The 14085-nt window shown below is 34.9% G+C and overlaps 1 protein-coding gene across 3 annotated transcripts in view; it reads right to left on the minus strand.

The window, feature by feature from the left end:
- Window positions 1-14085, minus strand: part of LRP6 (LDL receptor related protein 6) — a 126188-nt gene that overhangs the window by 65932 nt on the left and 46171 nt on the right. For all 3 annotated transcript variants that reach the window (XM_031444080.2, XM_010986227.3, XM_031444081.2), the window contains one exon: window positions 9347-9544. In XM_031444080.2, coding sequence (XP_031299940.1) covers window positions 9347-9540 — 194 coding nt within the window. In that variant the 5' untranslated portion in view covers window positions 9541-9544. The remainder of the gene's footprint in view (window positions 1-9346; window positions 9545-14085) is intronic.

Genomic DNA, 14085 nt, shown 5'->3' on the forward strand with positions numbered 1-14085 from the left:
AATTACATAATCAGATCTCTGAAAAACTTTGGGCATAAAAAAGTCTTCTAAGCCCTTTGTGTGTATTACATAAAAAGTTAAACTTCACTCTAATGAACTAAACACAGAATAAACAGACAGGAAAAACAAAATTTCTCCCTAAAGATATACTCATTTTACACACTTACTGAAAGCATTCATATACTGATAAGAAATCAGACAGAGCTGAGTTCAAATGTCTGCTGCACTTACACTGCTTACATCATTTCTGCAAGCTGTTTTCCTCATCTGTAAATGGAAGGGAATAATCTAACTTCACTGTTTACTGTAAAGATTAAACGATAATATATGCAAAAGCTTTTAGCATTATGCTTGGTACTTAGTAAACACTCATAAATTAGTCCTCAATTTTAGGATGTATGTTTTCAATATTTTAGTATTTTTGACACAGGGATAATATTTTACAACTTAGGTGAACATTTCATGTGCTGATTTTTAAATCAATAAAAAGCTTTTAAAATCAATAGCTTATTAGAATCAAGTAAATACTAGACTCTGGCTTGTTTATATTCCCAGGATCTCATACAACACAATGTGTACAAATTAGGTGGATTTATCAGATACTCAGTGAATGCCTGATAAAATTAAACAGCTTCAGTAGAATATGTAATTAACAGAACTGAATAAAATGCAGAATTAAGAAGGCTATCACTCATTCTTGTCATATTCTTTGTGGTTTTTCTGACTTGTCCAGCCAGTGGTGACCTGTTCCTCAAAGTTTAGATAAGTGTACATAGTCTTCACCTTTCTTCCCTCTGGTTGGGATTTACCCCCCTGGAAACGTGAGTTTCTTCAAGGAGGAGGTGATCGTGGATACTGAGAACAAATGTCGCAGACAAGATCAAAGCCAAGCTCTTCAGTAGTATGCCACAACTAGACCAGGAGTTAAAAAATGGATCTTTACTATGCAGATCAAAGGAAACAAACTGAGACCCCTACTGATGGTTTGATTTAGTGCTGGCAACCTCCGAGCATCACCTCCTCCCCATGTCTGTTATTTTCTGAGAGCTCACCTTCGCCAAAACCCTCAAGTGCAGGAGGGCACTTGCTATCTCTTTCAGATTCCACGCCTGGCAAGTGCCTCTTTCAAATTCTGCACCATCCAGATTTATTCTTTATAAAACACCTGTGCACTTGTATTCGCTTTCTGTTTCCAGATCTCTTTCTAGAAAGTCGTCCTCTGTCCCTGTGTGGGGACTCCCCACCTGTGTGGGTAATAAATCTTTTTACTCAATCACACCAAAGCAGTACTGTCATAATTTTGACAGCTGAACCTAACCTTGAAAGAGTTTCTCTACATCACAATGAAGATTTTAAAAAGATGACAATAGTGGTAGTGATAAAGTGTTTGAAAAATCTCTTCAAGTCTTCCACATAAAAAAAGAACTAGATATATATACAATTGAAACATAATGCTGTACACCAGAAATTGACACATTTGTAACTGTGTCATTGAAATGGACATTACAAACTGACTATACTTCAATTCTAAAAAATTAAAAAAATTAAAATTAGAAAATTCAATTCTAAAAAATCTAAAAACCTAAAAGAACCAGACAGCAAAACCCAAAACCCATGGACAACATTTACAAGAAAGCTAGGTGAAAAGGTACCACCACAAAACTCAAGACACAAAAAGGTGTGGAAAACTACCAACAGCCATAAGATCTGACTGGCATCCAGCACTTTTGGAGGAGGAATCAGAAGGGAAAAATTCGGCATTTAGCAGATCCAGGAATGGGAGAACACACAAAACAGATTAACAATGAAAAGCATGGTAAAACCAACCTGAGAACAGCCGCTGACCTGGAGCAGCTCCAAGAGTGACTGAATACAGTGAATCCATGGCCAGCACTGAAGGGGCTGGCGCTCTTTAACCTACTGCAAACTCTCCAACTGACCTAACAGAGCTCCCTTCCAGACAAAGGCCCATATTGACCATAAACTACTGGGAGCAGAACGAAAAGCGAGAATGACAGTACAAGAGAGATAATGGGAAACCACAGCACAGAACAAAGTGGGAGAAGGAAACAAGAGGCAGGAAATCTCAGAAAACAAGCAGCCAATTTTTTTAAACACACACCAACTCAAGAGTTCTGTGAAGTTACAAAAGTTATGATAAATTCTGCCTTCTTCAACAAGTTCCAGAAAAACAATTTTCTGTGAAAATAAAAAAATAAACTAAGATCAAATCCCATTTTAAAAGTTAGTATTAAAAACAAAAGAATAAAGAAGAATGACATCCCTAAAGACAATAAAAACAGGCTAGAAAAATACGGCCTTAGAACAGAGTGTATAACCTGTTGCAAAATAACCTAAAACACTAGAATACAAATTAAATTTAAAACCTCAAACTGAGATGACAGAAGTAATAAAAGAATTAGAAGTATAAGAATAGATCACCTCAGAAATGAATTATAAACTAAAACTAACACAAGAGTGAATAAACACAACAAATAAGGAAACAAATAGCAGGTGAAAAGAAGGAATATTTTTTATTTTTTGTGATTTTTTTTTCTTTAGTTTTATTGAGAAATAATTGCCATATATCATAATACAACTTTAAGGCATATAGGTTTGAGTTACCTACACTGTGAAATGATTCCCACATAACTTCAGCTAACAACCATCATCTCATGGAAATAATAAAAAGGAAAGAAAAGAAAAAAATTTTTCTCCTGTAATGAGAACTCTTAGGATTAACTCTCCTACAACTTTCCTACGTATAATACAGCAGTTGTTAACTACAGTCAACATACTGTATATTACATCCCTAAGGAGGAATTTTTGAAGATCAAAAAGAAATAGGAAAAGAGATTTTTTAGAAGTAAGAGATTTGAAACACAAAGGACAGGGATGAGAACAGATCTAATTTGGAGCAAAGAAAGGACACTATACGGTAACTCAAACCCTCAGGAAGAATTAGAGAGTGCCAGAAACAGCAAGTATATAGGTTAACACAAAAGACTCTGTTTATAATGTTTTCTCATTTTCTCCTTTAATCTTTTAAAAACATCAAAGATTGTATAAAGCAATAATTATAACATTCCATTGGTTATAACAGAAACATAATATAAGTGACATTAAGAGCACAAAGGAGAGGAGAGGGACTGGAGATACGCTATAGTAAAATTTCTATAATTTACAGGAATTAACTTAGTATTACCATAATGTAGATTTTGACAAAAGAAATATTACAATCCCTAGAATAAGCACTAAAAAATTTTAATCCCAAAAATAGTTTAAAAAAATAGAAGGAATTTAAATGACACACTAGAAAATATCTACTTAATATAAAAAAGGCAGAAAAGAACCAAAGGAACAAAAAAAGTCATATGTAAACCCAACCATAACATTAATAATATTAAACATGAATAGATTAAACACTCCAATCAAAAGGCAAAAGATTAACACCTTAAATATATACAGCTTTTCTTTGTAAAAAATGTGTCTGTGTGCGTTTATATACGGCAAAGGTTGTCAGACTGGGTATATGCTATCTACAAGAGACACACTTAATATCCAAAGATACAAATTCATTGACAGTGAAAGGTTACAGCAAATAGTAATCATAAGAGAGATGGGGTGGTTCTATCAGCCAAAGTGTATTTTAAGACAAAAAATATTACTAAAGATAAAGCAGCACATTTTATAATGACAAAGGGTCAAATCACCATGAAGATACAACAATTACACAAGTTATAAACAGAGCCTCAAACAAATGAAGCAAAACTTGACAGAACTGAAGAGAGAAACAGACAATTCAAAAGTAACAGTCTGAGAGCTCAATATCCTATTCTCATTAAAAGGTAGAACAATTAGAAAATCATCAAGGATATGAAAATCTGAACATTAGGACAAGTATCAATTTTAAAAGACTGTAATCATTCAAAGTGTATACTCTAAGGACACTGAAAATCAACAACAGAAAAATGCAGGAAATTCACAATTTATTGCTAAATTTTTCTAAATTCTCCCTCAATGTCTTCTAAGTAAGCAATGGGTCAAGGAAGTAATCACAAGAAATTTCTAAATATTATTTTGAGCTAAAAGAAAATGCAAATACAAATGGGAAAAAATTTATCAGATGCTACCAAAGTACTTAGGGTAAATTCTATAGATTTATCCCTAAATGCCTGCATTAGAAAAGAAGACAGACTTCAAATCAATAATCTAAGCTTCAAATTTAAGAAACCAGAAAAAGAAAACCAAACTAAAATATGAAGGTAAAATTCCAAGAAATATAAAACAGAAAAACAATATAGAAAAAAGTCAATAAACCCAATGTGGGTCCTATAAAAAGATCTACAAAACTGACAAGACTTTAGACTGATAAAAAGAGAAAAAAGACACAAACTGGGAAATTTGTAAATAAAATTATGAATAAAAGAGAGACATCACTACTGACCTCAGAAATTAAAAGCATTATAGGGAGATACCATGAACAATTTTAGGCCAAGAAAATGGACAACCTAGATGAAACGGAAACATTCCTAGAAAGAAACAAATTACCAAAACTCACTCAAGAAGAAATAAAAAATATAAAGATGCAGAACAATTAAGAAACTGACTTAATAATTTAAAATCTTTTGATAAAGAAATCCCCAGGCCCAGATGGCTTAACTGATGACTTCTACCAAATATTTGGAGGAGAAATATCAATCCATCATACACTCTTCCAGAAAACAGAGGAAGAGGGAAACCTTCCCAACTCATCCTGAGTCTAGTATTACACTCATAGCAAAGCCAGACAGCACAAGAAAAATAAACTACAGACCACTATCTCTCATGAATAAACACATAAAAATCCTCAACAGAATATTAGCAAACTGAATCTAGAAACATCTAGAAAAGGATTCTAAACCATGGCCAAGTAGGATTGATCCCAAGAATGCAAGATTCCTCTTTATTCCAACAGTATTTTATCAAAGTAAAAAAATTACCATTTACACATTTCATAATAGGGCAGTAAGGTTGAAAAAAATATTGTTCAACATTCAGATTATTTCCTCCATTTATATTTAATAGCATAATTGTTTGATCTTACTCTTTTCTTGTAACTGTCATTTTTAAAATTCTTTCTTACATTTATCGACTTTAAGAATAAGACAGTATCTACTGACACTCCCATACATAAGGTAAGAAGTTAATATGGCTTTACTCATCTAACATCCCACTACCATGTCTCATTTTTTTAATTGATAAAGCCTGGAATTTTAGATCATTATTAGTTTTCACTTTACCATTTTTATGAGATATCAAAATATCTCACAGTTATACTGTTTTAAAAACACATTAACAGCAATTACTAGATTCAACTCCATGTTTAACAGGTTTCATCCTTCACAAAAATTTATCAGATATCCTTCTGAGCTCTACCTTGTACTTCATCTCTATCAGCTGTCTGAAGTACAGCAAGTAATCTTTTCAAGAAAAGTAATGTAAATGGTATGTGCTGACTCTCTGAATATCTAATAATAATGTCTTCCTGTTGCAGTAACACATGAAAAGCTCCTGGATCAATTTCCATGTCTGTCATTTCTTCCACTGTTTTCATCCCTGCTTCTACAAGTTGTGGGAGCATTTAAGGTTATCTTCCATTTCACTTGATTTTTTTTTTTTTTTTTTTGTCATCTGGTTGTCACTGCTTAAACTTTTAAATTTAACAGTCATGTTCTGTATTATCATTCTGTCTGTACCAGTATTAAATGTACTCTTTCATACTATTCACTCTATTGTTACACATGTTGTGTCTTCCTGAACTTTGATAACTTTTTTTCTCCTGCATTTTACAGGAATTTACAGGAAAACATATGTTCTAATTCTGTAATATGGCTCATTCATTTGAACTGTAGTAACTTCTCATGTGCCCTGTTTTTTTTTTCTAACGCAGGGCTTTTGGAGGGAGGGCTGTATTTTATTGGAAGTTGAGATTAATTCTGTTACAGCCTGCAAAATCCTGGTCTAAGCTTTCAGATCATCAAGGGAGAAGGCAAATAAATTTTTTATTTATCACAGCTTCATTTTAATTTGGAAATCATATCACACTGGGGGGGGGGTAGAGGAGGGGGATCTGAAGTGAGCGATAATAGCAGCATATTCCTGTTTCTTCTGCATGTTTCTAGTAGCACCAAGAAGTCTGCTGACATCGTGACCCTGCTTATTCTCACCACCACTGTGCTCATTCACAGCCAGCTTAACTTCACCTCTGATCTTTGCCTAACACGATCAACCATGTCACGTATGGTTGCCATACGTGTGTATCCTTCCGTGTCTGGTAAGTTTCCCAGAGGTACTAACAGAATTTAGATGAGGCCTACCTTCCACCCTATCCAACCTCCCCCTCAATCACCCTCACCTTCAGTCATCATCCCAAGAGAGTTGTGGTTATTACTGCTTATTTGGGTAAGTCTCTTCAATTTGTTTCTTTGGGAAGCTCAGCTGATAACGAACCATGTTGATTTGCCTGGGTTTGAGGGGGGTTTCTGGAACCAGGCAAACAAGGATGCTGATCATACAACACTTCAGTCAGACTGGGACATCCTTTAATCGTGAACCCTGAAGAAACTCAAGGTTTCTGGTATGTGGTTGTTATCTTTGTCTAAGTCTCTAGCATTGATGTAAAATTCCCCTATGTTTATAGTCCATGGCTATAATAATCATTAATTTGATAAGGGCTATAAATCTAAATCTCCCTCTGAAACTGCTCTGCTGAGCTGCAGGCTCGTATGTCCAAAGCTCCCCAGACTTTATCACCATAGTTTTTTGTAAGCAAATCAAACACAAATATATCCAAAGCTAAACTCAACCTTATTTTCTTCCTACATCAAAAAAAGAAAGAAAAAAAGGAAAAGAGTCTATCCTCCTTACTTGAATCTTCTATCTCAATGAAGGGCACTTCCATCTAACCAGCCATTCAAAGCAGAAATCCAGGAGGCAACACAGACTCGATTAGGGTGCCACAAGCAGTCTGTTAGGATTAGGGCATAGTATGCAAGGGAGGAAGTGGGGAGAACATTTGTCTAAAACGAAGTAAAGAAATCAGATCATGTAAGTTACAGTGAAGAGTTTATACTTCACTTGGAGAACCATGATGATTAACTGGAAGATGTAGGAAGTGAAATAATTAGTCTTCAAACCATCTTCTACACAACTACCAAAATGGTATTTCTAAAACACAAATGCATCCATGCCAATCTGCTACTCGAAAATCTCTAATGACTTAATACTTCCCAGGGTAAAATTCACATGCCTTATCTTAGAATACCATACCCTGTGTGATCTGGCTCCGACCCATCTCTTTACCCTTGCCTCCAACCATTCCTCACATCTCCTAGTGCTGCTGGACAGGAACACCAACAAACCAAACTGTTCATTAATAACCTTAATAATAACTGCAGTAACCTTACCTTGAAAACCTGATTCTAGTAACTAGGAATTAAAATTTTTCACAGAGAATGCCTTTATACATCATCTAGTTTTTAAAGTTTATTCTTTTTCTTCAGTGTCTATCAAGGCAGGTTAAAAGAGCATGTTTACATCCTTGATACCTATGTTAAAGTCAACCAACCATAGATATTCGCACCAGTTTCTGAACCCTATTCTGTTTCACTGATATCTATTGATCCTCAGAGTTTGTACTTCATTGTTTTAACTACTCTAGCTTTATGGGAAGTCTTGAAATCAAATGAAAAGTCATCATACTTTTTTTAAGTTCTAGAAAATCAACTGGGCTATATTTTAATAGGTCCAAGGCATTCCCAAGTAAAATTTAGGTTCAATTTGTCATTTTATTCTTTTTTAAAAAAGCACACCGCCATCCTCATAAGAAAAATCTTTTGGAATTTCGTGGAGACTGCTGAATCTATAGATCAGTTATGGGAGAATTCCCATCATAACAATATACTGAATAATTTTTTTCCTTAAAAGATAAATAATGCAGTCTTTCCTTACTGCGACTGGAAGAGAAAGAACCGTGCATTTTGTATCCCACAAAGCACGCAGAAGGCTTAAAAGTAATGTACTTCCTGCAGGGAGAGTGTTTAGGAGGCATTATTAATGCATATTAGGAAATGCATGAGAGCCCTGCATTATCCAGGTCCAAAACCAAGCAACTGATATACTTAAAACTGTTTTCCACAACTTGTATGAAGACTGTTTGAAAAAGATATACAAACATAGAATAAGTAAGCGTATACTATAAATTCCTATTGTTTCTTTTCTGTTAAGAAAGAGGGGCAGCAATGAGTCTTTGAAGCTCATCACATAAATTGTACAGCTTGTGTGGATCTCTCAGATAAGAAAGAAGACCTAGAATCAACAATTATATAGCCTTTCCCAGAGATGAATGGTAGGACTCTTTTTTTATTTTTGTGCGAGTTTTCTCTGGAGAATTTAACAGGTCTAAGGCCGTGGATATTATTCCCAAGGGCTAAGTGGTGATCTGTTAGCTTATCCATTCCAAGATTAGATTGCACCCTTACAATGGATGGCTTCTCAGCAGATGCACTGCTGTTCACTTCAAAAGTGTGGAAGTTTAAGGGCAAATCCATTATCACTGGAAAATCAGCGAAAGCTCATGCTTTAGCTTTCAAGTGATCAAAAGGACCATTTTCAAAAAGAATAGCACACAATTATTATTCCATAATAAATAATACCGTTTGACACATTTTTACTGAACACCTAAGAAGTGCTAGGTACTGTGCTCTGCTACACGCTCTTATTAAAAGCATAAAATATTTACAATCTGGCCCTTCAGAGAAAAAGTTGGCCAACCCTGTCCTGGTCTACAGATTTATCAAATGAGCTTCCACAAACAGCACTGGGGTGGGTGGGGGTAGGCTGGGATGGGAGCAGGGCTCTATGGCTAATTCTGAATAGGATCACTCTTTGCTGTATTATGTGTCCAGCACGTTACAGGATGTTTAGCATCCCTGGCCCCCCAGGAACTAAAATGCTATTAGCATTCTTAGTCCCCGTGTTTACCCAAATTCTCCACACATTTCCAAACACTATGGGACAGAGCATAAGTACTATCCCTGGTTGAGACACACTGAAGAACTAAATCAGCTGAGACTAAAAAAGAAGAAAATATATTCCATAAATTTTAAATACTACCAAGATAGATGCGAAATACAGTTACCCTTTTTAAAAAGTAAACTAAAAGTCTACTCTTCTTCCCCTTTGACATGTAGCCAAAAATGTCCTAATTTCTTCTTAATAAAATTAGGCTTTATAATTTGATTACTAATCAAGATATCCTGGTATTGACCTAAAATTCAAAAATAAATTTATAAGGCAATCTTACCGATTTGTTCCATCCAGATTTGATCTGTGGATGAAATTAAGTTTTGCATCTGCCCAATAAAGCTTCCGCTCCTCATAATCCAAAGTCAGTCCATTTGGCCAGTAAATTTCAGTGTTTATTATAATGAGGCGACTTGAACCATCCATTCCAGCACGTTCTATCTTTGGTACTTCTCCCCAGTCTGTCCAGTACATTAACCTAAAAATCACATGAAAAATAAACCCATCACATAAGCAGGTTAACAGCCAAGTGTCTTATAATTATCACTAATGGATGAAGAAAGTTCTCTCAGGAACAGTAAAACTGAAACCCCTAGAAATTGTTATTGAAATTTTAATCATCTACTGTTTTGCCACCATGATGGTAATGACTGATTCAGACAAGCATCATCCAGGATGCAAAAACCATTTGATCAACGGTTTTTGAGAAAAAGAATACTTACCCTGTCTCAGTGTGTCTACCTACAAATTACTTACTAACAACAAAAGGGGAAAATGGTAACTTTAGAGAAAATAAACTTGGTGGACACCACCTTACCTACATCATCTAAGTTAACATCATCAATTAGGGAACACACTGGCATCATATATGTGATGTGCTGGCAAGAACATACCATCTTTTATGTAGACTCTCCTACATAGTATTCTTGCCCCCAAATGCATAACCTCAACAAAATTACTAGGAACCAGAAAGTAGCAAATTAACGAACATTCTAGAAAACTGCCTTCGAAAATATCAATATCATGAAAGTTCGAGAAAAGCTGACAAACCAATCTAGTTTGGAGGAAAATAAAGAGGCACAGTAACTACATAGTGTATGATTCTGGACTGATCAGCTGGGGAAAATGATATAAATACATTATTGGGAAACACTGCAAAATTTGATGGAGTGTAAAATTATATAATAGAAATGTACTAATGTTAATTCCCTAATTATGATCACTGTACTGTGGTTAGGGTATACAGGATCTCATTGCGCTATTTTTGCTTCTATTCCACAAGTTCAAAATTTTTTCAAAATAAAAAAATGGATGTCTTAATAGTCTCATTCCAGAGGGAAAAATAAAATTCCCCTTGATTTAAAGGTAAAACTTTTAATGTGCTATATTTCAATTAAAAGCATATTTTTAAAAAGTTAATGGTGCTATGAACTAGACATGAGGTACTCAATAAATGTGTTCAAATACAACTGAAATTCAGGTATAAATTTTTATTTTAAAAAATTGGTGTAATTGTGCAACTGGAATAATCCCACTTATGCAAACTGCTATTTCATATAAACTACTTACTCAAAGAAATGATGGTAAGAGAATATCAGATGGGGAATAAACATACTTCCTAGATACAAGGCCCTGTGCTAATCAGTTTACAAACATTATCACTAAGTCTTAGAGCAACATTATGAAATATTATTTGTAAATCACCATACCTCAGATAAAAAAAAAAACTCAGATTAAGTTAGCACACTGCTCAGTCACACAGCTAATAAATGCTGAACAGAAATTCAAACCGACATACCTCAGATTCCAAAGTCAGTATTTATGCCTTGATTTGATCAGAGCCTTGATTTGTAAGGAATAGAAAGCAAAGTTCTCCCTAAACAGAGCCTAAGGATTGGACATTGTCTACAATGAGGGGCAGAGGGATGATTAAATTCACGCAACATAAAAGGCGGCAAACCAGACAGCTTTGGGCAATGTTAGATTTTTTTTTTTTAACTGAGAGCAACAAAAAGACACTTGAACCCTTTTAAGGTTAAAAGTAAAATGACTGGCTATACGGGGATTTGTTTTTTGGCTGAGAAGGGGCGGGGGAGGAGGTGGGGGAGTGGGAGGGCAGGGAAGACTGGTTACAGTGATGAAAAAGACTGGAAGAAAGTTAAAAAGAATAAAGAGAGGTCGGAGCTCCCAAAATTCTCTGCCTTAAAACCAATGGAAAAAACAGGAAAAGGCTGTCAAAAATAACTAAAGGGTCTGAAAACTGATCAAAGCACACACAACAAAATGAGAGGCATTTATTCAAGAAAATCTACCAAGTCTCAGTAAGAGCTGTAGTGTTTCAGCTACAGGTTATCACCATCCACAATGATGGGTTTATAGTGAAGTTCTTCCCTGACCAGACACAGCAGGCCAAAAAGACTGGCAGCTTGAGGGGGTTTATTCCTAAGTATTTTTTTTATGTGACTTTGAAAGGGATTGTTTTTCACTTTCCCTTTCTGATATTTCAGTGTTAGTGTAATGAAATGCAACAGATTTCTGTATGTTAATCTTGTGTTCTACTACCTTGCTGAATTCATTTACCAGTTCTAATAGTTTTTGTGTGGAGTCTTTAGGATCTTCTATATAGTACCATGTCATCTGCATGTAATGATAATTTCACCTCTTCTCTTCCCGCTTAGGTACCTTTCATTTCTTTTTCTTGCGTGATTGCTGTGGCTCAGACTTCCAGTACTGTGAATACAAGTGGTGACAGTGGGCATTCTAGTCTTGCTCCAGATTTTAACAGGAAGGCTTTCAGTTTTTCACTATTGAGTATAATGTTGGCTGTGAATTTGTCACAAATACTTTTTTATGTTGAGGTATGTTTCCCCTACATTTACTTTGGTAAGAGCTTTTTGAACTCTTGAACTTTGGAACGTGAATGGATGTTGAATTTTATCAAATGCTTTTTCTGCATCTATTGAGAGGACTATGTGGTTTCTGTCCTTTCTTTTGTTAATGTGGTGAATCACACTGATTGATTTGTGTATGCTGAAACATCCTGTGACCCTGGGATGAATCCAACTTGATCGTGGTGTTGTTGCATTTAATTTGCTAATATTTTGTTGAGAATTTTATATCTACAGTCATCAAAGGTACTGGCCTGTAATTTTCCTTTTTGGTATTATCTTTCTCTGCTTTTTGTATCAGGATGATGGTGGCTTTGAAGAATGACTTTGGTAGTATTCTCTCCCCTTCAATCTTTTGGAAGAGTCTGAGAATGATCAGTGCAAGTTCTTCTTTGCATGTTTGGTAGAATTCCCCAGTGAAGCCATGTGGTCCTGGACTTTTGTTTGTAGGAAGGTTTGTTTTTTGTGTTTTTTATTTTTGTTTTTTTTTGTTGTTGTTGTTGTTTTTTTTTTTTTTTTTTTTGAGGAGGGTGGAAGTAATTGGGTTTGTTTGTTTGTTTATTTCTTGGTGGAGGTACTGGGGATTGAACCCAGGACCTTGTGCATGCTAAGCAGCCACTGAGCTATACCCTTTTCCTGCCCCTGGAGGCTTTTTTTAAATTACAGATTCTACTTCACTTCTAGTGATTGGTCTATTCAAATTATCTGATTCTTCTTGATTCAGCTTTGGTGGGCTGAATCTTCCTAGAAACTTGTCCATTCCTTCTAGGTTGTTCAATTTGTTGGCATATAATTGTTCACAGTATTCTTTTATGGCTCTTTGTATTTCTGTGGTATCGGTTATTTCTCATCTTTCATTTCCTATTTTGTTGTCTAGATCCTCTCTCTTTTCTTCTTGGTGAGCCTGGCCAGAGATCTGTTGATTTTGTTTATGCTTTCAAAGAACTAGCTCTTGGCTTTATTGATTTTTTTCTATTTTTTTTTTAATCTCTATTTTACTTATCTCCTCTCTGATTTTAATTATTCCCTTCCTTCCGCTGACTTTAGGTTTTGTTTGTTCTTCTTTTTCTAATTCTTTTCGGTGGTAGGTTAGGTTGTTTATTTGAGATTTTTTTGTTTTTTGAGGAAGGCTTGTATCACTATGAACTTCCCTCTAAGAAGTCTTTTTGCTGTATCTCATAGATTTTGTATGGTTGTGTTTTCATTGTCATGTATCTGAAAACATTTTTTCATTTCCTTTTTGTTTTGTCGACCCATGGTTTTTTTAGTAGCATGTTGCTTAGTCTGCAAGTAATCTTATTTTTCTCAATTCTCTTTCTCTGGCTGATTTCTAGTTTCAGGCCACTGTGGTCAAAAAAGATGTTTGAAATAATTTCTAATCTCTTAAATTTGTTGAGGCTTATTTTGTTTCCAAGTATGTGGTTAGTCCTACAGAATGTTCGATGTGCACTTGAAAACAATGTATTTTTTTTAATGTAACATCCTGAAAATATGAGTTAAGTCTAACTGTCTAACTGCTCTATTGTGTTACTCAGGTTCTCTCTATTGATTTTCTGTCTGGAAGATCTGTCCATTGACATGAGTGGTGTGTTAAAGTGTCCTACTATTATTGTATTCCCATCAATTTCTCTTTATGTCTGTTAACATTTGGTTTTATATATTTAAGTGCTCCTATACTGGGTGCATATATGTTAATGAGTGTAATATGGTTTTTTTTGTATTGATCCGTTTATTATTATGTAGTGTCCTTCTTTATCTTTCTTTATGGCTTTTGTTTTAAAGTCTATTTTGTCTGAATACTGCTACTCTCCGCTTTCTTACTACTTCCATTTGCATGAAATATATTTTTCCATCCCCTCACTTTCAATCTGTGTGTGTCCTTTGTCCTAAAGTGGATCTCCTGTAGACAGCATATTCTAGGCTCTTGGTTTATTTTTTCCCTAATCTTCCACTGTATCTTTTGATTGGAGCATTTAGTCCATTGACCTTTAAGGTAATTACTGATAGACAGGTATTTATTGCCATTTTAAACCTTGTTTTCCAGTTGATTTTGTGTATCTTCTTAGCTCCTTTCTTTTCCTTTTTGTTTCTCCTTTTGTAGTTTGATGATTTTCTTTGGTACTATGCTTGA

The sequence above is a fragment of the Camelus dromedarius genome, chromosome 25, assembly GCF_036321535.1.
Source record: "Camelus dromedarius isolate mCamDro1 chromosome 25, mCamDro1.pat, whole genome shotgun sequence".
In the NCBI taxonomy this organism is placed as follows: domain Eukaryota; kingdom Metazoa; phylum Chordata; class Mammalia; order Artiodactyla; family Camelidae; genus Camelus; species Camelus dromedarius.